Here is a 25498-nt window from a genome sequence, read left to right on the forward strand (position 1 = left end):
AATAACAATTTATTTTCACTGGATGGAACTAGGGTGTGCGGCTTTAAAACAAAAAATTATATAATTTTTCATATGTGGATGTCTTTTTAATTTACACTGTATAGGATGACGGTTATTATTTTGAGTCCAATTGGAGAGGTGGTGATGGAAGGGGGAAGGGAAGGAATCTATAAAGAGAAACATTCTAAGTTTTCAAACATTTTGCAATGAAATAAATTGTCATACGTTTCAGGAAGTTTCCCAGGTTACTTGGCACATCAAGGGAGACTACCTAGCAACAGTGATGCCCAAGGGAGATAGTATGTCGGTTCTCATTCATCAGTTTTCCAAGAGGCGTTCACAGGTAAATTCATTATATTATCTTTAGTCATTTAATAATGTTATCCAATGATAGGACTAGTGACTAATGGTTAATTGTCAAATTAGATTTTGTCCCATACAGAAAGGTCTGTAGTTATCACCTACTTCATTTGTGCTTGCAGTTGTGTCTGCATCCAGTTAAGTTAACGCTAGCTTAACTGTGGTTAAAGCTGATATATTAGTTTGATTGGCTACCTCCTAGTTTGTTGAAACAAATTTCACTGTTAGCTTGCACATTACATTTTGATCATTTAAAATTATTAAACAGTGTTTCTTTACCTATCTGTAAAGTATACATCTTGCAATATTTAAAAAAAAGTTATCTTAAAAGTAAATGGTGTATGATTTTCTCTCTGCACTAATTTGTATCTTGATTTGTAAATCTTTAAGTGCATCTTTTTCATGAAATTGTGTATTTGACCATACCATTAAATTAATATCTTAACATAAACCGTATCTATTAGCACCAAAACTTTATGGCAAAGGATCAGTTAACAGGCACTGTCAGTATTAAGATCTGATCAAAATCATGTAAAATACAAAAGCCAAGGTAACAATTTATTTTCAGAAGTTTGATTAGCAACAGCAGTTTGACAATTGATTAACAACTACTACTCAATGTTTTAGAATGGTATAGCAATCTCTGACAGTTGTATAGCAAATAACAATGTGATACTAAACTAAATGTTCACTGGAGGCAGCTAAAACATAGGCATTTAAATATAAGCACATCAAAATAATATATTTTGTGTTTTTCAGAATCCTTTCCGAAAGTCAAAAGGTCTGGTGCAGTGTGTCCTCTTTCATCCTGTTAGACCGTACCTCCTTGTTGCAGTGAGTCGCTTTTATTTTATTTTATTTTATTTTTCCACTTTATATACATACTTTTGGAACTAGGGTAATTGATTTTAAAGTAAGATAGGGTCGGGTATTTCCAGTTTTCGTAAGAAATAGATGAATGTCAGTTGAGGCAAGAGATATTTGTATTCCTGCAACTATGGACATATGATGTGATGTTATAGGTTAATTCATATTAATTAAGTCTCTTGGCTACTCTAATGGTGTCATGATTGTTATTACATTCTTCTGACAATCTCATTGTTTTGTGCACAGTCTTGGTAATGGACATGGACTAAAACTGATTTTAATACAAAAGTAATGTTTGTTTAATGACAACTCTGCACATTTTTGGACTGGTTGTTTGGTGTGTAATTTTGTTTATTTCAAACTTGGTCTAGAATACAAGATCAGAAATCACTTGCTGCCATACAGACTACTACTATGGAATAGTGGCAAGGGATGTTTTACTATTTCATTCATTTCAACTTATTTCAATGCTTATTCCAATTAAGGTTCAAGCATGCTGTCCTGGGCACACACCTCAGTTATCTGGGCTGTATGTACAGGACAGTGGGTTAGTTGTTAGTGAGAGATAAAGGGTGTAGTGGTCTTATACCTACCCATCGAGTCGTTAAAACTCGCTCTGGGTGGGAGCCGGTACTGGGCTGCAAACCCTGTACCTACCAGCCTTATTTCCGATGGTTTAACCACGACCCCATCGAGGCCAGTTTTACTAGCATTTTTGCACAGAGAGTAAAGCATATGCCAAACTCTTTAATACCCCAGTCATGGGAAAGCTCTTTTGTCCTCTGAGGGGTATATCAGCCATGGGACACTAGTTAGGTTAGGGAAGAACTCATTAGTCCTCTGAGGGTTATAAACCATGGGACACTAGTTAGGTTAGGGAAGAACTCATTAGTCCTCTGAGGGTTATAAGCCATAGGACACTAGTTAGGTTAGGGAAGAACTCATTAGTCCTCTCAGGGGTATAAGCCATGGGACACTAGTTAGGGAAGGACTCATTAGTCCTCTGAGGGGTATAAGCCATGAGACACTAGTTGTAAACGTGAGAGTATGGAAATGTTCTTGACTGCAGTGTACTGTGATATACATGTAGAGCATTGCTGTTAAAAATCATCTGTATTTTAGACACAGCGGTATGTGAGGATTTACAATCTTCTGAAGCAGGAGCTGACGAAGAAACTTTTTACCAACTGCAAGTGGGTGTCCAGTCTGGCTATCCATCCAGGAGGTATGTTCACTGGTTACTTAACTACCTCCTATTGGCAGACCAAAAAAAGTAGCTTTTTACTGCACTGGCTTTGGCCATATATATTTAACACATTTTTCAATTTTGAAGAGAGATTGTGCAGGGAACTTTTTTTTTCAAAATCTTAATAAAGCAATAATTCTATTCAATTGAAAATCGATTAGGAACTACTGTTTAATGTTTTAAAATTGTGTAGCGATTTCAGAAATGATACTGAACAAAATATTCCCTGCAGTGTCAGCACCATTGGTATATATTGACTGTCTGCTACATTTTGATGGAGAGTAATCATCTCAAATCAAAGAAAAGTTATAAATGTGATAAAATGTTATGTTCCACCTAGAATTGATATTACACATTTTAATTTTAATTTTTAATAGCATTTACATGTAATATTTGTATCTCTCCCCCACCCCCAAATGTCTGTACACTGTTTTAGTATAGGTATGTCATTGTCTTGTTGGTTTGTTACAGGTGATAATGTTATTATCGGCAGCTATGACAGCAGACTGAGTTGGTTTGATCTGGATCTCTCTACAAAACCTTATCAGACACTCAAGTAAGTGAAGGTTATCAAATGGCCAAGTGGTTATGGCAGTTCTTTGCTACTCTGTTGTCTTGGTTTGATTAAAGCACTGTATTAAGAGGTCTTTTTATATTACATATTCCCACAGACAGGACAGAACATACCATAGCTTTTTACTTAAGACTTACAGAGCAATGGTAGACTCTGGTGAAGACTTGAGAATAATGAACAAGCAGTTATACTTATTTTTTGTTGTAATGCAGGTGGGTGTGCGGGGAATTATGCAAGGATAGGGGTCTAGATTGTGGCCAGCAAAGTTTCTAGAGGGTGTTAAATCACGCTTTCCCAGAAAATGTATTTTAAAAAAGAAAATTTTCTTCGAGCAGTGGGGGTTTCGATCTCCAAAGCCCCCTGCATACGTGCCTGTAATATTAAACTGTTACATTCACAGCATATTTCCAATATGTAACACTTTCATTAGTTTGTATGTATGTATGTATTTATTTCAGACATCACAAGAAGGCTTTGCGTCAAGTGACATACCACAAGAGATACCCTTTGTTCGCCTCTGCCTCTGATGATGGAAGTGTTATTGTGTGTCATGGAATGGTGTATAGGTAATAATTATTTTCTTTTTCTGTCTTTATATAATTAAATTTCTGTTACCTTCATTACAATTTAAAGACCTCCCATTGGTCCAGCTGTAGAAATGTGAGTTTGTATATTTTTGATAGAACATAAAAGTTACATTGTTACAAAACATCACATAAAATGTTGTCATTTTAAATTGGTTCTTTGTATTATTGAACGATCTTGTTCTAGAAGTAAAAAATAATTCAAAACAAAATTTGATTGGTGTTTTAAATTTAATTACAAGAATTGTCGGCAATTTCTTATTGGTTCATCAGGGTATGAACAAAAAAAAAGCATGGCAAGCTTTTGTGTTAACAGCTTCGATTAAACTTTCATTGTTTTATGCTACTTTCTACGGAACCTACTGTTTTTACAATATATGCAAATCAATGTATACAAATATTGATTTTAAGTTTTTTTCTGTTTTCAGTGATCTTCTGCAGAACCCATTGATTGTGCCGGTCAAGGTATTGAAAGGTCACGTGACAACCAATGGGCTTGGAGTCCTCGACTGTCAGTTTCACCCATCACAACCCTGGATATTCTCCAGTGGGGCAGATGGCTTAATTCGACTTTATACTTGATAGTAATTGCAATAGCTCCAACAAACTTCAAATTATCATCAGACTTCAAAAATACCACCAAAGTTTGTCTTCAAATTCATTGATAATATTCGTGATAGCTTTTGCTCTAAATTTTAACAACATTACTATCAAATGTTTATTAGTGTTTGGATTATAATAATGATTGAACTTTACCAGACTTTTATAAGCACCAGACCAGACTTCCAACAATTTAATTATAAAGACTTCAGCAGTGTTCAGACTGTTATGTAACATCAAAAAGCTGTCTGACTTCTCCTTGCATCAAATGCTTAATACGGAATTATCTGTGTGATGCTTTCAAACAGATGGTACTGGTTTTCACATTGTATAAAACATTTAAATACTTTTTACAAGTTATAAATTAGAAGAATGTTTTACATACATAAGTTTTGTAAATAAATGTATATTATTTGCTTGCTTTGTGTTCCATTTCTTGTAAGTTGTATTGATTATGGTGTTTAATTAAATGGAAAATATGTTTACTCTGAATATTGACATCACTTAACATTAGGTCAATAAAAAAGAAAAGTATTGTTCGTTTTTATCTAGATTAAAGCATCTCACTTGATTTTATTTATCAGTAAAAGAGAGCTGTTTTATATCTTATGGAACTGTGCTATATATTTTTGTCCAAAAAATATAACACCTTGAAAATATACATTTGGTGTCAATATATATTTTTTTTCATGGGATGTTTTAAATATAGGATTAATAACATTACATTCGATATGTACAGGTATTTGAGACATCCTTTAAATCCACAATCAGGCTTATTGCCATTTTGAAAAAGGATAATAATCTACATGCATTCAAATAATGTACCGGTCTCGGTGGCGTCATGGTTAGGCCATCGGTATACAGGCTAGTAGGTAGGATCCTAGTCGAGGCATGGGATTTTTAATCCAGAGTGAGTGCTCCGCAAGGCTCAATGGGTAGGTGTAAACCACTTGCACGACTAGTGATCCATAACTGGTTCAACAAAGACCATGGTTTGTGCTATCCTGCCAGTGGGAAGCACAAATAAAAGAACCTTGATGCTAATCAGAAAGAGTAGCCCATGAAGTGGCGACAGCGGGTTTCCTCTCAAAATCTGTGTGGTCCTTAACCATATGTCTGACGCCATATAACCGTACATAAAATGTGTTGAGTGCATCGTTAAATAAAGCATTTCTTTCTTTCTTTCAAATAATGTAGTCTAAAAATTTGATTGGATCTTTCTAAAAGTTCCAGACAAAATATGACAACACAAAATTGAACAAAAAACAATTTAATAACTTAACACACAACCTGACAAAGATAAAGCGAACATTTTTTCATTTACTGTGTAAAGGTATTATAAAATATTAAAGTAAACTAAAACCAAAATTGTAATTTTAAAAAATAAAACTGATTGCTTGAACTCAAAACAAAAATAAAATGGATAAATAACTCTAAATCGGAGGCAGGGGAGCAGAAATGAAAATGATCACTAGTCCACCAGATAAACTGCTAATCAAAACTACACACCACCATGTTTTTTCTTATTGAATGCAATTTATGACAATCCATGGAATGCAAAACCGAAGTCTATATTAGCATTATGACCTGTTATTAAATACAAATAACATGCATAATGCACAGTTGATTTTTATAGGTAATATCTGTACACAGACAAATGCAGGTAAAATAATGCAGTCGGTAGCAATCGGTTTCACACATCAATCAGTTTTATACGGTCTGCTACAAACTTACAAGTAATTTTTCATCTATAAGACAACTTTATTTTAATTATGTGTTGTAAGCAAAAACATGGTGGGGTATAATCTTGTTAAGTATTTAAGTAGCAAACATTTACTAGTCTGCTAGAATTTCTACCAGACCAACAACTTGTGTAAAACAGTAGGCAGGGGTCGAAATATTGTCCCAATCGTTTTTTTCTGGTCTACATTGAAACGGGCTGAGAGATTCCCACCCCCAATGTCATCCCATTGGGCGAGCAATTATTTTACATTTATATTCACATATTAATAGCTGCAAAGTGTAAAAAATAGTGGTACGGATTGAGGTTGTCAGACTCTCCTTTCAAATTCACCTGTGACGGACATTTCAACAAATACAACATATATAACCCACAAAAAGAAGTTATACGGACATGGCTGTACCAACTGTACTGTCTGCACCGTCCCCGAGTATGAGACAATCATGTTTGGTCCAGCAAGCTTTGATTTAGTCCGGTAGAATTTGTAGTTTGCCAGACCAAATATCCAGCAGGAATGTCGGCCTATTTCAATCCTTGAAAGGCTACATGTCAAGTAAATCTAGATACGTTAAGATCTCTTTAATTGCAATTTTCGTTTGTGTTATCATGATACTAATTTAAGATGATAAAATGAGTAATAAAGTAAAAAGAAATAAAAAACATTTAGTCAATGTTCTAGATAAGTTTGAAACGGTTCAAAATTGTGATGTAGAATTGTGGATTTTACCAAAATTAAATGCTTTTATTTGCAGTCTTAAAAAAAAAAATGAGGTCCCCTGTTGGACTGGTTGTTAGTTTTAACCAGGGATGAATGTGGGTTATGAAACAAATTTGGAAATTTTAATATTGTTGGTTGGATATGGAGATTGACCCAAGAGTCAGAGTTGCACATGGTCTAACATGGTAACCCCCATACAGTATGTATACAAAGAGTCGACACAAACCATATCACAAGTTGTGGACGAAAAATATGGACAATTTTGGACAAACGGCAGAAAATCTGGAAACTGTACATCAGATGAAAAATCCAGAAAAACTTTAATCTCCATTTAACTTGTGTGACTTTTAGTGAGTGGATTAGTTCTTTCTGCACCCCTGCAGATGTGGTCAAGAAAGGAAAAGGTAACATGGATATAATACAAGGAAAACAGAAATAAAGTACTGTAGTTTTACATGAACAAGTATTTTGTTTAATTCCAGCATCCAACATAAATAACCGACATACAAAATACCATCCATAAATAACATCCATACTAAATTATTGTCACCATTTACTAAAATGTAAAAAAAAGTTACAGCTGCAAATAAAAAAAAGCAATTATGAAATAGTCCCAACAGATATTTAATTTACTTCCTAACATCATTAGCTTCAACTACACATGTACTTCAGGCTGTAAGCACAAATAATTAACAATAAAAATAAATTATGAGGGGAAAATTGTGCCCTTAGGATCCAAAAAGGAAGGAAGAAAATGTTTTATTTATCTTTATATGGTTAAGAACCACAGATATTGAGTGAGGAAACCCGCTGTCGCCACTTCATGGCCTACTCTTTTCAGTTAGCAGCAAGGGATCTTTTATATGCACCATCCCATAGACAGGAGAGCACATACCACGGCCTTTGTTATACCAGTCGTGGTGTACTGGATGGAGTGAAAAATAGCCCAGTGGGCCCACCGACTGGGATTGATCCCAAACCGACCGCACATGAAGCGAGCACTTTAGCACTGGGCTAGATCCCGCCCCGATCCAAAAAGGATAAAGTTTGAATTAAAAACAAGATCCCACCTGCACTGATCACATAATTATATCATGAGAAGTAAAAAAATTAATTATATTTCATGGCGACCAAGATCACATCATTGATTTAAAGTATTACTTGTCAATAACAAGTGAAAATACTAGTTGAACAAACCTTACAAAAGATCACATATTTTAAACATTCATTTTAAAGTGCTTATATGTAAGCACAGAAAACATTATTGTTGGGGTTTTTTTTATGTTTGAGTAGTTTTGGACACACAACTTGTGAAAAAAAAAGCTGGATCCAAGATGGCTATGCATTAGGTCTATTCCAAATATGATAACATTATGGGATGGAATGAGATGAGAGGTCTCTGAAGTAATATTTTACGTAACTTTGAGTATGTGATATCTGCTCAAGCGACCAACTCTTTAAACAGCCACCTGCCTTGATGGGTGATCTTTTTATTCTCCCGGATCCACTAACATAGTAAAAACTTACCTGCATTAAGCAACCATCTATTTTAAAATCCAATTTTTATATCCTGTTTGTTGGCTGCTTAACACAGGTTTTGACTGTATGTAAAAGTTTGTTTTATTTAACGACGCCGCTAGAGCACATTGATTTTTTATCTTATCATCGGCTATTGGACGTCAAACATATGGTCATTCTGACACTGTTTTTAGAGGAAACCCGCTGTCGCCACATAGGCTACTCTTTTACGACAGGCAGCAAGGGATCTTTTATTTGCGCTTCCCACAGGCAGGATAGCACAAACCATGGCCTTTGTTGAACCAGTTATGGATCACTGGTCGGTGCAAGTGGTTTACACCTACCCATTGAGCCTTGCGGAGCACTCACTCAGGGTTTGGAGTCGGTATATGGATTAAAAATCCCATGCCTCGACTGGGATCCGAACCCAGTACCTACCAGCCTGTAGACCGATGGCCTGCCACGACGCCACCGAGGCCGGTTTGACTGTATGTAGTTCCAAATTAATATTTTTATTAATATTAAGATATACTTTAATTTAATGTCTTCACTTTTCAGGGGTGTCGGAAGTGGTATAGCTGGTATGACCACTTTTTGGGCCAGGAACATTTTCTTCTCTTCCTATGGTGCTCACATAGTATAGATCTCATCATATACATTTCTTTCATGGCCGTACCAACTTTTAATTGCTTTTGACAGAGTCTGCCTTTAATATGAATACCGGTATACTTGCTTTTGTGACAGCCCATTTGGTTTCTAAATGACTGATGCTTCAAATTTTGGTCAAATATTTTCATTTGTCATTGTTATGGATCTGCCCTTAAAATATTAATTAATAATTCACAAAAGCATGGAGACATTCTTCTTGGGAAATGAGAAAAAAAAATCTACCCTGCATAAATTCTTCATATTAAATGTTACTCTGTTAAAATATTTCCTACACCATATAACCGTAAATAAAATGTGTTGAGTGCGTCATTAAATAAAACATCTTCTGTTAAAATATCCTTACAATGGTTTAAAGCAGAATCTTTAACTTTAGCATAGAATATTTTACAGCATTTGAAGCACAGATTTTTTCATACAATGACATTTGTATTAAAATGAAATTGTAAAAATTAACATGTTGCTAACAAGATCACTTGGACTAGAACACATTATGGATTACATATGGCCTTAGGAACTGGGAGAGGGGGGAGACTGAAGGGCCTGTACCCTCACTTAAGGACAAAAAGGTTTTTTTTGTCCTAATATATATAAATGTATATACTAAAATGTGGCTTGTGCACTAGAGATTGTGCCCCACCCCACCCCAATCCATATACTGTTCCTACAGGCCTGTTATATTGAATGGAAAGATTGGTACTTATTATGCTTCAAAATGTATTATTATTACAAATACACAAAATTACTGTTGTATTTAATGCAGCTTAAAAATAAATAATGGTTTATATTTGTACGTGTACTAAGAACATGTTGATAAAAAAAATGTCTGATATACAAACGTTTTAACTTAATACAGGGATTTAGTGTGATCAAAACTATGTTGTTGTTCCGGCATCATATCAAATCCATTTGGCACACAAAAGATAGAAGATTCCTTTTGACTAGTAGTTTCTCGTATTGTGTTGGTCATTATTAATACAGTATGATATATACACATATTTCATCCTTTCTGGGACTATAGCTGCTTAATTACCTACATTCTTATTACAAGACTTATGACTAAATGTTTCTATGCTATACGTCTTCTATAGTACTAGTACAATTTCATCTCTTCTGGTATTAGTATTACATAGAATGAATATCCACAGTCATTTTGACTAGAATCTCAGTGTGTTGTATCCATCTCTGCTAGAACAATTTCAAACATTTCATCCTTTCTGGCATTTTCATCCTTTCCTTGTCATATCCTTATTATACAGTCAAAATCTTTCTGAATCCCAGGGTCAACCACTCACATTAAAATTTTCACTACTCGTAGATTTTAAATTCTCCCTTCTAGCACAGTCAATTGGCAAACATCCTATTTCAGTCTTAATACTTGGTTTAAACATTTCTATGTCACTTACAAAATGTTCTTCCTCTGAATCTGCCAGTACGACTTTATACGACAGATCAGGGTTAGCATGATGAAGTGGGGACTTTACAACGTGCATTTTATCTTCACTGTGTATTTCATCATCCATTTCAAAGGTTGAACAAGCTATGGTATCATTATGGAATGGATCACTGACATTTTCATCAGTGTTGTCTGAAGCTGCTGTTAAAAAAGCATGGTCTTGATCTTCCACTTGAGAATATAGTTGAGCCATAATATGATTGTCATTTGGTAGGTCATCTTTGCCATCTGAACCAGTCGCATGAAGGTCACTAAACACTACAACTCCCATCTCACAATCTCTCTTGGTAATTATGATGTCATCATTTGGTTCATCTGTTTTATTACAATCAGACAGAGGCAAGTCATGCCTAATCTGAGTTACATCATCATCAGACATAGGATTATTGGAAAGAAGTTCATTAGTTTGAATTTGAGAGTTGGCGAGACTCGCAACAAGACTGTCATTTTCCATATTAACCAATTCAAGATTCACATGACTTGAGGTAAGACCCTCAAATTCCACATGAGAAGCTGGTTGGCTAAAGTCTAAAGCACTATTGTTTTCAGTTGAATCACTTGAGACAAGAGTTTCTGAATTTAAATTACTTGGGACAAGATCATTATTTTTCATGTGAGATTCTGTAGAACTAGAGATACGACGATCATTTTCCATATTAAAATTCAGAAAACTCTGAACTGGACCACTATTTCCCACATTTGCCATTTCAGAGTCTGAATGGACAAATATAATACCATTATTTTCTACACCAGGATTTAGTGAAGTAACAAAATGATCATTGTTATTATTTGCATTGTTACAATTTGACTGATTGATAAGTGGATTACTATTACTAGCATCTGCTATTTCACTCGGTACAAGACATTCTCTGCTTAAGTTCGGCTCCTGGACATCTGGGAAAGCTTTGACAAGATCACTGGTGTTGACAAGATGAGTACTAATATCTGCTTCCTGGTAGCTTCTCTCCAACATTTCAACATCACATTTCTTTGATACTGGCAAACTAACAACATCCTTTACAAAGGCACATCCATTTTCAGTTTCTTGGCCTTCTGCACCTTGTGTATGAATAGCTTTAGACTGAAACTGTTTCTGTTCCTGATCTTCCAATCCATGTGGAGTAATCAAGTCAGTTATAGTCGAATCATCAGTGTCAGTGTAAGAATGAGACCCTTCATTTCCCACTCCCCACGCTTGAGCATGCTCTCTGTAAATGGAAATATCTTCAGCTTCTTCTTTTGTCACAGTATATGACACACGTGGTGAAAACTCGGGCAGAACAGGTTCAGTTTTTATTACATTTTCTGGTGGTTCTGATTTGACAGAAATATTAGGAATGTGATCCTGTGTTGTCATGGGGTTTGAAAGCAATGGCTTTTCAACTTTCAGATTTACATCAGTAATTGTCTGCACAAAGATATTACTTGCCAGTTCAGACTGAACAATTGGTACGTTTGTTGTAATTTCATCAGCGCTTTCTCGTTCAATGTCTATGTACCAGACCTGTGGGTTAGACTTCTGCTTCACAGTCTTATTTTTTGCTGTTACTGAACCAATTGCACAAACTAACTTTTTTCTTTTCGATATTTGTGAAGCATTTTTGTTACCTTTAGTGCCTTTCATTTTTAAACATTTCTTGACCTTCTTGTTCCCTTTAACTTTAACTATTTTGTTAATCCCCTTTTCCTTATTTTTCAACTGCTGTTTGTATTTCTGTTTCATTTTTGTCACCTTTAGATTGGTTAGTTTTTTCTGGTTGGAACAAGTTTTAGTCTTTTTTTTTGCTTGTTTGTTTGTGGCATTGGATTCATCCTTCAACCTTTTCAATTTGGTCTTTTTAGAATCATTTCTTGTGTTGGATTCAGTTTGTTTCTTACTTTTTACTTTCTTCACTGTCTTACTGTCAAGATTTGAAATCAAAACTTTATTTCCTACCTTGTTTTTGGAACCTTTGGGTCTTCCAACTTTCCTCTTTCGTGTAAGATTCACCACACTGTGACTGGTGTCTACAACACCAAGAACAAGATCTGAAGCTTCCAATGACACTCTTGTTTTAGTCTTCTGTTTGGCAATTTTATCAAGTAATTTGTTTTTTAACTGAACACTGATGGCAGCTTTACATTTTCCAGATAAGAAATTTGCTGATTTTTTGGTTTCTGAAGGATCAATAGTTTTAGACTGCCGAGTTTTAGTATGTCCCTCGTGTACCAAAGTCTGTGTAGATTTCGTACACTCCACTTGTGTGTTACTAACTTTTTCAGTTAAACTCCATATATTGCCAGGTTTTAATTCATAAACCTTTCCACTCTGCAATGTCATAATGGCACCTGTAGTCTTAATTTTTGGATCAAGTTGTTTACTTTTTTTCAGCAAACCAACACGAGACTTGCTTTTCTTTAACCATCTGTTTTTATTTACTCCAGTTTTTGAACCTTTCGGCCTTCCTACCTTTTTAATCTTATTGACACATGTGTTATGGTCAACACTGTCTACTTCCATCTTGGTACAAGAATTGATACCATTTCCTTTGTTTTTATCATTTTTCGATTCTGGTGTTACCGAGATTACAGATGTATCTAATGTAAAGGTAGGTTTTACATTTGTTGTATCAGTGTGAGTATTTTGTACCATAAGTTTCAATGTATCACACTGCTCTAAGGTTACAGCTGTAGAGTTATTATCACCTAGAGGTTTTACGTGGGCACTTTTTACTTTATTCTTTGATCCTTTTGGTCTTCCCTTTCTTGCCTTTATCAAAAGAGAAATGCTTTGTTCCAGAACCCCAGCTTTTGTAGAATATATTTCATGACTTACTGATGTATGAGCTTCACTTTTAGTTTCATCATTCACTTTTATTTTGTTTCTAGAACCTTTCGGTCTGCCTACCTTTTTCTTTACCTTTCCATGCAAGTTCACTTCTATTGCATTTCCGATTTTGTCAGAACCAAATTTCTTTGCTTTCAACTTTGCTACAATGTTTTCAATCTTTTTTCCTTTCAGTTTTAAAGGACTGTCATTTCTTGACAGATCAGATTTTGCTGGAGAAGAGCTGATGGTACTCTTGTAATCAGTATCCAAATCTCCAGTCATCTCTATGATACTTCCATTATTTTCTGATTCTGCAATCAGAGTTTTACCCAGTATTCGAACACTTCCAGTATAGAAATTGGTTTCCATAGCTGCAGTGGTCTCCTGACAACTCTTTCTTTTCTTAGTCTTTATGGTTTCATTTCTGACACCATTTTCCAACTGTCTCTTATGTTGTTTTCTTTCTTGTTTTGGTGGCAGATTTGATAGATAACCTTTAGTTAAACATGAAGGTGTCATCATGGCTTGTCGTTTCTGATACCATCTCTTAAGATTTCCTTTGGTTGTAGTGATAATCTTAGGTGATTTAGTTCTGAGCATGCTCAGTGGAAGATCATCTAGATCATCAGAGGTTTTCAGCTTACTTAATGGAATGTCATCTTCTTGGTCAGAACTATCTTGGTCTTGTTTGACTGATGTCTCTTGGTATCCATCTGCTGTAGAACTACACTGGTTTTGTTTGATTGATGTCTCTTGGTATCCATCTTGTGTAATCTGACTGACAAGATACTCTGAAGGAACTGGAACCTTAGGTTTTGTAAATTCTTCATCGCTAAATTCGTCATCACTTGGCATTATCTCTGCCATGCGCTGCTTCCAACGTTTTTGTCGCCTTTTAATTTTTCGCATCAGGATCAGTTTCTTTCTACCTTCTATAAGCAATTCCATTGGATCTTGTTTGTGTTTTTGCATTATCTGCTTTTTCTCTTGTTTTCCACTGTCGCTGTTACTTTCAACTTTTCCCTCCATTTTAGTTTGTGAGCATTTTGAATCAATGTCATCCTGTTCTTCTTTATTTGAAACACTGGTGAAGGAAACTCCTGGTCTGGGCTTCTTCCGTAACCTAAATCTACGCCAACCCAATTTCCGGCCATAGCGTCTCTCAAAATCACGTTCTTTCTTCTCCAGATATGCCTGCTGCTTATCCGCTGCCTTTCCTTGCATGTTTTCAGGATTCATAAACCAAGAGTTTGGTTTCTTCCCATTTTTGTCATAATTAAAAGGAAAACCTTTTGTTGCCAATGGCAACCTGAATTCCCCAAAACAAACTATCTTAGCTGGACCAACCTCTGATGGCACTTCATGTTTGACCTGAACTGGCAGTGAATCATAAGAAGTGCACTTTGGTTCTTTCTGATGAGATACAATGGCTTCAACTACATCTGCGACAGGATCCCCACAACTGTGACCTTCACCCTCGGCTATTCTTACATCATCAATGTCTACAGGTTCCTTTTTAATTTTGGGTGGCCTTCCACGCTTGCGTTTAAACTGTTCCATGTTTGTTGGATCAATCTTTTTAACACTGATCAAGTCACAACCTGTTTCTATATCACCATCCTCACCTGGTTCCAGTTTAATATCCATCTTCATGCTGTTACCAAAACTGGACCGCAGAGCTCCTTTGTGCATGCGCTTCATGTGAATCTGAAGCTGGCTAAACCTCTTCCAGGGCTTCTTGCAAATCTCGCAGTAATAAGCAAAGTTCTTGCCATGCATGGTTCCGATGTGAGCCAGCAGATGCTCTCCAACTCTTGCTCCATACGGACAGATGGGGCATTTGAATGGACGATTTTCGCCATGAGTCTCCTTGTGTTTCATCATATTCCACTTGTTAAGGAAATCTCTTGAACAGATGTCACAAGTCCAGGGTTTCACTCCGCTGTGGACCTGCATGTGTGTCCGCAGTGTGGCTTTCGTTTTGAAGGCCTTCGTGCACAAACCGCATTTGTAATTCCTCGCATCCTGATGGCGCTCCATGTGTCTTGTTAAACTGTTGCGCATGTGGAAACCTTTCCCACACACTGGACACAGGTAATCCTGAGCCTGAAAAATAAAAACAAGACAAATACTTTTTAACTATCTCATCCTCTTACAAAAATGTTTTTTGGTAAATAATTTCAGTTTGGTTTGACGTAAGAAGAAAAGTAAAAGTAAAAACAATACAATTTTTGTGTGCAATTCAGAAAACAATTGGCTCGAAAATAAATAACTTGTAAGAAAATTGTGCTCCATGTGGGAAGGACTATTGATGCATGTATCTCATGACTTCCAATATTGTTTTCTTGTATATATAAGGCCACCCAAAATTAAAAAGGAACCTGTAGTACATGTGAGTTTTAATGTATGTGTGACAGTTCAGCACTCTACCAACTGAGCTCCTACTAAAGAGAATATTTTGTTCAGTATCACAACACAATTTGCTATGCAAGTTACAGACATAGGCGTACGGGCTCCAATTTTTGTAGAGGGGCCAGGTTGGCTTTTGCTCAAATTAAACAAAAATGCCCGAATCTGCATTACAATATTTATTCATATTAATATTACTACCAAACAGCTATACAGGCTTGCAAACAAATCACAAACATTTTTACATGGATTACAACTAATTTTGAGGGTCAAATGATAAAAATAAATGGTAAAAAGGTCTCATGTTAGCACATTTTGCCCGAATATTAGTATCATTTTTGCCCGAATTTGAGGTTGACCCCCTTATACCCCCTGTCTTGTATGTTATGGTTACAGAGATCGCTACATAATTTTAAAACATTAAATAGTAATTGCTAATCAATTTTCAGTGGACCAGAAATATTGTTAATCAACATTTTGTTTTCAAAATGTTCCCTGTACTAATAGAGAAATTTGCCAGGAGTAGTTTATACCAACACAACAACATAATGTTAACAAGCCTTGAAATAAGCGGCCGGTCACGGTCATTGTCCGGTACAAATTTGTAACTTGTCAGTAACAATGTCGATTGCGCCGGTCACCATGTCCGAAGCTCGCGTTGTAGTAAAAGCCGGCTGTTTTGGAGTCGAATACACTTAATGCACCGATTAAAAAAAAAATTGATTACGAATGAAAAAATACAAATGTGTACCAGTGGGATTCGAACCGGTTCGCGGGGCACTTGACAGTCCAACACGAAGTTCATCTACAGTCCGCGTACCTGTTTAGTAGGATTTTTTATAGTCTCAATTTTGCGGGAACTTACATTGTGAAATGTGATGTCACGCATGTTAGTAATTGACCGTTCGTACTTAGCGTATACTTCCTGTGGCGTTTTCGTTTAAAGTTTGCAATTCAAATTGCCTCGTGGTTAACAATTAAAGGATGTTGAACAAAATAACTTCAGTCTTTGCTGTAAAAGAAAAGACAGGTACCAATAATTACAAATCAACTGTCCCTGTTCCCAGTATCTGCGGCGGGCAGCCGCCGATTAAATTGTCCCCCAAAAATTCCCGAACGAATATCCCGCAGAGTAGTAGCACTGAACTAAAATGGTAAAAGGAGTATTTAGTTAAAACAAATGCCTCTTTGTGGCTACAGTTTGAAGAAAACACCAAAGGCGAGGTTACACTTATGACGTGCTCGCTCTGCAAAACATTTCAAAAAGAAATGCAGTATAATCACGATTTTTCGGACGCATGGATCAAAGAGTCCACACATCTGCGTGTGTCAAATGCTAAAGATCACTCGGCAACCAAAAATATAGAATATTACCACAAACAAGACACTGATGACATTGAAAAAAATGGATGAGTCTGAGTCAGATCATCATGAATCTGAAAGTTCAACACAAAGTGATAGTGACAACATTTTCATGTGTTTCTTAAGCCCTATCCTAACCGGCCGCAAGCGATTATTTTAGAAAACATTGACTTCCATTGCCGCATCCCAACTGTACGCATGATTTCTAAAGTAATCGCTCATGTAGCTCGCGGCTAGTTAGGATACAGCTTTACCAGAGGACATATATTAATACATCATAGACTAGTAAGTATGTAACAATAATAAATGTCATCATTTGGTGACTACTGCCTTAATTGCTGCATTGGTTATTTAGTAATTAAATATATCAATTATTAAACAACACAAAACATAATTTATTTCATTTTTATTTACAATGTTTTGTGACAGGTACAATTTCTTTCATGTCAGGCACAAATTGATTGGTGCAGGACATTGTGTCAGGTACACTAAAATGTTTTATTTCAAGGCTTGTGTTAATACTCAAACATTTAGCCAGCATTATTAACATAAGTCAACATGGATGCTTAAAGTATGATTGATCATCAATTTAGGAATAATAAAGCACTGAGATATTATTGGAATAATGAAGTGAAATATTATTAAAATATTGAAGTATGATAATTGTTTCTATTGCAACAATTAATTGAAATTACATATATGTACCATATAGATTTCTGTCTCATCTTTAAAATATATTGAGGGTTTATTCAATTTAAAAGTTGAATTTGGCAAAGATATGTCATTACCAGTTCACCAAAAATCTAATTCAAAAATCGTGTATTGTTAGTAGGTATTTTAAAAAGAATTCTGTTTAGCTAAATGTTACTTGATTTTGGCTTCACAATTTCTGATCAAATTCACCAAATTGCTATTAATTTTTCACATCCAGCTTAAACCGTATATATTTAATAATATCATATAAATGTACACATTTTCAAGGGAGGTGTTTAACAACTGCTTACGAAACAAAAGCAGACTCCTACTTTGAAACTTAAATGGATATAATAATGAGCACTAAAAAAACACCTTACTTTGCTGTGAGTTTTCATATGTTTGGTCAGATCTGATTTTGTCTTGGTTCTCTGTTGACATCCCGGGAACGTACAGGCGTAGTTGCGCACTGAGGAATGTTTGAGCTTGTGGCAGCCAAGCTCGTAATTCGTCTTACATCGGAAATCACACTGGTCGCAGGTAATTGGCTTCTCGTCATTGTGACGGTATAGGTGGTACTTTAGATCCTGGAGTCGTTTGAACTTGTAATCACAGATGTTACATTCATGAGGCCGGTGATCTGTGTGGGTCAGAATATGGTGGTGGATATTCCTTCGCCATTTTGTCACAAAGTTGCATCCTTCATTTGGACATTTGAATTTCTTTTCTTTTAAATGTTTTGCACTGTGATGGTAAATGTCGGCTCTGTATCTACTGCGATAGGAACACTTTCTGCATTTGAATGGTTTAGTATTTGTGTGCTTTGCTTCATGTTCCTGTAACTTTTGGTGGACTGGAGTCATGAATTTGCAGTATTTACATTCATAGTAACTCCCTGGGATGCTGTGTTTAGCTTCATGTCGTTCTAACACCGAAATTTTCCTTGCACGAAAACTGCAGAAGGAAAACTTGCATCTCAGATTAGCTTTGACACTTTTGCCATTTGCATTCTTGTCATTGACTGTCTCCTTTTCATCTGAAAGCAAATCTGTAACTTCTGATGCATTTAAGCTGGCAACACCATTACGTCCGGGACTAACCTCTGTCAACTGTATGTCACTGTTCAAGATGGATGCCAAGTCCTCATCCACCTCATCTGGTGGTTCTTGCTTTATATCAATCAAGTCCTGAGAAAACATGTTTCTTTTTAACTATATTCCGTAATCATATCACTGTTCACAGAATGAAGCACAATTTGTAATGTCTGCTGAAAATACCACCATTCAAATAATCTCTTCACTATATCTTTAGTCTGTAGGAGTTAGTCATGCTAGTTTTCTGAAAAGAATAAATAATAACAGATTAAATGACAGATCATAAAATGTATAACATACCCATTTTTTTGTTTATGGACGTGAAAGGATTTTTTAATTACCTTAACACATGATTTTCATCATGATTTTCATCAATTATTTCTTTCATATTAAACTGACAAGTAAATATTTTGTAAACACCTATTTAATGATACTCTACCTAATTTAGCATTTACTTGTTTGGGCTCTCATTGATGTACAAGGTGGTGTTTACTCTTGAAATTGAAATAAAGATGTCAATAAACAGGAGATTTGTGATCTTTATTGGAACAGACTATAATACATTGTGATGATATGTGTCAATTTCATTTACCCTTAAACAAACTTTTAATTTAAAACTGCAGGTTAACTGGTTATATTGAATTGCAGCATAAATTATTAATTATGACCAGCATATTTAGTGAATATAAATTCTATATAAGTACATTAGAAAACCACTTAAAGGTGCTATATTAGAAGTTGGGTATGTGAGCATCTGTTTGTGATAAGGGGCAGGACGTAGCCCAGTGGTAAAGCGTTCACTTAATGCGCAGTTGGTCTGGGATCAATCCCCACCAGTGCACCACAACTGGTATATCAAAGACTGTGGTATGTACTACCCTGTCTGTGGGATGGTGCATATAAAAGAACCCTTGCTGCTAATCAAAAAGAGTAGCCCATGAAGTGGCGACAGCAGGTTTCCTCTCTCGATCTGTGTGGTCTTTAACCATATGTCTGACGCCATATAACCGTAAATAAAATGTGTTGAATGCATCATTAAATAAAACATTTCTTTCTTTCGGTTTGTGATAAAGATTCTCCAATAAAAATGAAAAAGTCTACTAGTAGATAAACTTATTTCCTATAATCATTTATGAGCATATAGTTAAAGGTGTAGTCTTTAAATGTTAAAGCAAAATTTAATAGAAACATAATTTGCAATAGCTGTCATTATGCAACTTTGAGATAGCTCCTTTAATACCAGTATTATAGATCACAAACTCAGAATGGTTCTTGACAGTTTTGCTCAAAAGTTACTTATAAATGTCTACAAATATTTTGTTTTAGGGGTAACCACCATCATCAGAAACGTCCCTCAGGTATTGTATCAGCAATGAAATTGACACAAGTTGACTAAAATTTGTTATAGTCTGTTCGAATAAAGTGCACAAATCATGTTTACTGACATCATTCTTTCAATTTCAAGAGTAAACACCACCTTGTACATCAATGAAAGCCAAAACAAGTAAATGCTAAATTAGGTAGACTATCATTAAATAGATATTTACTTGTCTGTTTAATATGTAAGAAATAATCGACGAAAATCATTTTTATTCTATTTCCGACAGTACTGTAGTACTAAACATTTACTAGCCAGCAAGAATTTATATTAGTCCATCAGTCTGCACAATATTGTACAAGTATGTACTGTGGCAGGGTGCGGACTTTACAACAGCACCAATGCCAATTGCCGTCATTGAGACATAAATTGACTTAAGTAAAGCATCACCGACGGCACTTTTGTGCCTTCGGTAAAGCTCCTTGTCAATGGCAAAATGTATACACCTGGTGTATATTATCTGTCAGTATTTAACATATGCACATTTGAAATGTCTACATACAACAAAATAATCTTTCAGTCATGTTTATTCGCTGAAAATGTTACTTTAAACAAAATTGCCATAGGCAGGCTAAAAATTTCCGTCTGTGTGCTTTTCCACCTATGGCAATTCTTTTAACAATTGCTGTCTAAGACAAATTCTTAAGTTCAAGCCCTCTTGTTCTAATACAATTTTCACTTCAAGTGATCATCCAGTGAAATCAGTATATATGTTGAGATCTCTTTAATTGCAACTTTTATTTTTAAAATGGATTAATAATAATAAAAAAAACTAACATTTAGCAGCCCTCTACATTGCGACGGTTTTGGTCGCAAATGTGACCATTTCTTTCATATGGCATCTAAAAAAATGCATACTATCTGTATAAAAAATAGAAGTAGGTACCATTTGGCTCCTAGATGGAAAAGTTAAATATAGAGGGTTGTTTAGTGAATGTTCTGAGCAATTTGAATCATGTGGAATTGTGCATTCAACAGAAAATACATTCTTTTTTTGCAGTGTCTGAAAAAAGATCAGATGGACTGATGGTCATATTTTATTAACCTATCTGTCAGAAGTCTACTTGCATTTGACAAGGATAGTAGTTTCTGTACACTAGCTATGTTCAGTAGTGTCTCATGATTTGCTATCCAAGGTTCAGAGATTGCTGCACAATTATAAAATGTTAAATAGGAGTTGCTAATCAATTTTTAAATTGATCAGCAACTATCACCAATCCAAATAACTGTATATATAGTGAAGAATGTTGTCTGCTCATGGAGTTTAAAATTATACTTACTTGATTACTTTATCCTACGAAATTCTCTATATTTGTGGTAATCTCTTTTATATGTCTGAAGGTTAAAAACACATTTGAGAAATAATTATTTCAAACTCCTCATATCTTGACCAATGTTTTCACAATTTACACATAAATATCTAAAACATTTTTGTTATTTCCAAAACAATTTTTCATTTTCTTTTATATAAAGCTAACTGAAATTATTGACCCCAAAACACTTAAAATGATGTCTGGCATGACGGTATAGTGAATAATCAAGTGATGTTAATTTGCATTTACATGTACGCTGTAGAACATTTATGAATTAATGAAAGAATGGATGTTAAACGACACCCCAGCACAAAAAATATATTGGCTATTGGAAGTCAAATGGAAATTTCATAATACTTAAAAAAAAATAATAATAACTTCCAATAATTATAATAATAATTATTATTATTATTATTTAATACTACTGATAATTATTATTATAACAAAGAAAATAATAAAAATAAAATAAATAAATAAATAATAAATAACAAAAAATTTTTTTATTTATTTACGAGGCAATCAGCATTACTACAGAAATGATTCAGCTCAATCAGCAATAATGGCCTTGATCTCTGAATTCAGATAACTATTTTTGGCACCTTGACAAAAACACAGTTAAATGACCCACCCAGGTGCTTTCCTTGTCTTACGCCTGCAGACTGATTTACCATCGATGGAAAGCATAGTTGCTTCCATTCAAGAATAAACGGGGAAAACAAAATATTAAATGTGATTGTAAAAAAACCCTTAAAAACACAATGGAATATAATATTCCAAACGTTTGCAAAGTGCACCGTTCCAGCAATGCAATTCTGCATAATGCCACTATGGTAATCTGACCTATTTTACGCGGCCTACAAAAAGCCAATATTTTCTTACAGATTTTACTTATGTGGAATTACAAATTAATAAATATTAAATTACATGATCCTGCATCTAAAAAAACAATAATATATTGTGGAATATAAAAAGAACATAACGTTCAAAACAGAAATAAATCAATATTTTCCATCTAATTTATATATAAAATAACTGGCTAAATTTAGCATAAATTATCGGCTGATAATTATGTCTGCCAGTTCTAAAGAACGGCGATTTTCTGGTAAAAACATTATCAATTATTAATTTAAGCAACATTTGCATATAGAAGAATGTTATGTTGTGAAATACTCGTCAACTACTGCACCTTACCGGGCTTGTCACGGCAGTCAGTGTTAAAAATAAAATATTTTAACTACTGGTAACAGTTGGACACAGTTGCATCCTGCTAACAAATCGCTGTTACTCGGCTGGGCTAGCCAGTTCTCTCCCTTTCCTTTCGTAGGCGTTGTCTAGATTATAGCAGGCACAATGTGCAGTGATTTATAAATCTGTAAATGACTAGTCTAATTCACAATAAGTAAAACTAAATTAAATAAATAAAGTTAATTATATATTTTAGGATAAAAAGAAGAAAATATCGTCCCTTCATAGCATAATATAGCATGTCATAGCAATGATAGCATAGCATAGACCTAACATAACAACATAACGTAACTCTGCTATACAATCAGACATATTAAATAAATAAATAAATAAATAAATAATGCTTATATATAGGCTAATGCAGAGATATTATCTAAAACTGGAGCAATAATGAAAAAACTAAAATGTTGGGGCTCGTGCATAAACCTCAATCCTGGACGGACAGCATAATAATTATGGACCTGAACTGAATGCCCTAACAGCGTATTTTCAAATTTTGTGCTTAATTAAATGCATGTATAGGAAAATAATTAAGTTAACTTCACAATCATTAGTTATCTGCAGACCTATCATCTTTATTTAAAACTATAACCGTTCCTGATTGTTATTCAATCGAAAGATTTTCTTACACAGACGTAGGCTATAGGCCTAATGATTATGAATACGACTGGATTATCCTAGGTGCTGACCAGTACATCATTCTATATGAAGCGATCTTATCGCTAAGATCACCTTAAGTGCATAAAGTAGTTATACACTAAAAATGACAGACCCTAATTTTTTAACACCATGGCGTATTTTGTTTTATTATTAGAACAAATTTGGGGGTTGGTTTGGGGGTGGGGTTTTTTTTTGGGGGGGGCAGGGGGGGGGAGTTGTTGGGTGTGTGTGTTTTAAAAAAAATAAAATCAGAGATTAGGCCTACTTAAATGTTATTGTTTAGATTATCCATTTCCGTACATTCGAAGTTTTTCTTGTCATCCTAGTGTTTTTCATATCACAAAAGTACTTTTTCATATTTGTAAAAACGCACACGTACCGCTTATAAGTAGACTAACGGCTATGGAGACAAGCTCTCTCTTTCCCCACTTCAACGTTACATTCTTGTTTCACTCTATGGACATATTGCATAACCTTATCCTAATTACGTTACAGGTTTGACCATTTTCACGGGATGAAAGTAGGGGTTGCAACTATAAGGTGATCTTATGGTCGGACCAGAGTGCCCGACACTTACACAAGATGATAATGATAATAAGAAATAACGCATACGTTAACTACAAGCGCTGAGCTGAATATTTTTGAAATTGCACACACACACATAAATAGGATTTTTTTGGTTGTAATTTCCAAAACATTTTTACTTCTTCTTCTTTTTTTTCTTTTTTTTACGTCAAACCAAACTGAAATTATTTTTAAAAAAAGAAGAAAAAAAAAGAAAGAAAAAAGTTTTGGTTTAAAATATATTTATTTGCAAATCAAATTTGGGATTGGCCAACAGGCAAGTGCCTATATTAGGCCTCTCCCTACATTTAACAAATATACATGTTATATATCAAGATGGCTAGAACAATATTACAATAAAGATAACACGGATAATTGGGGGAATAGAAGAGAGGAGTGTGTAGAAGAAATAAAGAATAAATAGCAAACAGTTAGAATGGTTAAATGGTTAATATTGATCTCGAAACGCTAACTATTAAGAAAATTCGGAACAGATTTTAATGTGGAGATATTATCTTGGACACTTAAATTTGAATCTCCAAATAGTAAAGTATGACACTTGAGATTATAATTGATTAAAAAATGTTTTGTAGGAGGATGGGACCGACTATAGGTATATATTTGTGTCCGTTAGATACCATTTATCTTACCTTTTCGCTTTTGCTCGATAGATACGTTTCAAAACAACGTACTTGTTGTAAGATAAGTGACAGGGCTTCTAGATTATGCATGTATCCCCACACCCGTGGCTAGTGATATTCAATGCTGGGCTAGTAAATAACTACTATTACCATACCCGACGGCTGGTATAAAACAAAAAGGTCAAATTCTGCATTTAGGTCTATTTTGTAAATATGAATATCCTGTCCCCACTCCTACCTCCCCAATCTTAATGTTTTTAAGCTCTATCTCCCTCTTTAGGCGACATATCTGATTATTACTATTAGTAAAATTATATTTACTTTAAAGTAAAGTAGGGCTAGTGGATTTTTAATCGTGGCTAGTCAATTTTTTAATTACTGATTCCATGGCTAGTGGATTTTACAAACATTCTAGAAGCCCTGTAAATGGTATATTCCACGGCAACTCATGTAATATTCTCAATATCACATTAATTTAGCATTAGTAGTGGCTGATCCAGAAAAATCCATTTGAGGTGGAGGGGCAATGACATGTGCCAGAAGGCCACAAACGTTATCGAAGGGATTTCTCGGATTCTCCAACGTAAAATCACAAAATTTAGGGGGGGGGGGGGGGGGGGGGTGGGTGCTGGGGCTCCCCTTAGAACCGCTACTGATTACGCTGCGGAATCTAGCTCAGCGGGATGTAACTCAGTCGGTAGAGTGTACGCCGTAGGTGTTTGGATCGAAGGATCGAATCCTCTCGGTTGACCTACAATATTCTCTGATTAGGGTTTTCCAGGAGGCCTACTGTTCGACTAACCAGTGCCCCACGACTGGCATATAAAAGGACATCATATATATGTGCTGTTCTGTTTGTGGGAAAGGGCCTACGTGATAAAATTATCGATATCCGATGATTAATAAATCAATGTTTTCAAGTTTAACTTTAATTTTAATGTTAGTCACATGAACCAATTTGGCGAGCGATCGTTCTTTTGAACACTCGTCTGCTGCTAAA

At 35.0% G+C, this 25498-nt stretch overlaps 2 protein-coding genes across 2 annotated transcripts in view; one reads left to right on the forward strand and one right to left on the reverse strand.

The window, feature by feature from the left end:
• Positions 1 to 4645, forward strand: part of LOC121388364 (ribosome biogenesis protein bop1-like) — a 29094-nt gene extending 24449 nt beyond the window's left edge. The window contains exons 15-20 of the mRNA XM_041519662.1: positions 233 to 343; positions 1120 to 1194; positions 2350 to 2452; positions 2945 to 3029; positions 3506 to 3613; positions 4060 to 4645. Of these exons, the coding sequence (XP_041375596.1) occupies positions 233 to 343; positions 1120 to 1194; positions 2350 to 2452; positions 2945 to 3029; positions 3506 to 3613; positions 4060 to 4213 (636 nt within the window). The 3' untranslated portion in view covers positions 4214 to 4645. The remainder of the gene's footprint in view (positions 1 to 232; positions 344 to 1119; positions 1195 to 2349; positions 2453 to 2944; positions 3030 to 3505; positions 3614 to 4059) is intronic.
• A 3989-nt stretch (positions 4646 to 8634) lies between these two features.
• LOC121389488 lies at positions 8635 to 18926 on the reverse strand. Its single transcript, XM_041521139.1, has 2 exons — positions 17984 to 18926; positions 8635 to 15245 (listed from the first exon to the last, which is right to left on the reverse strand). Exons 1-2 carry the CDS (start codon positions 18800 to 18802, stop codon positions 10158 to 10160), a joined length of 5907 nt encoding a protein of 1968 aa, XP_041377073.1. The 5' UTR covers positions 18803 to 18926; the 3' UTR covers positions 8635 to 10157.
• Positions 18927 to 25498: the final 6572 nt, after the last annotated feature.

Source organism: Gigantopelta aegis, chromosome 14 (genome assembly GCF_016097555.1).
Source record: "Gigantopelta aegis isolate Gae_Host chromosome 14, Gae_host_genome, whole genome shotgun sequence".
In the NCBI taxonomy this organism is placed as follows: Eukaryota; Metazoa; Mollusca; class Gastropoda; order Neomphalida; family Peltospiridae; genus Gigantopelta; species Gigantopelta aegis.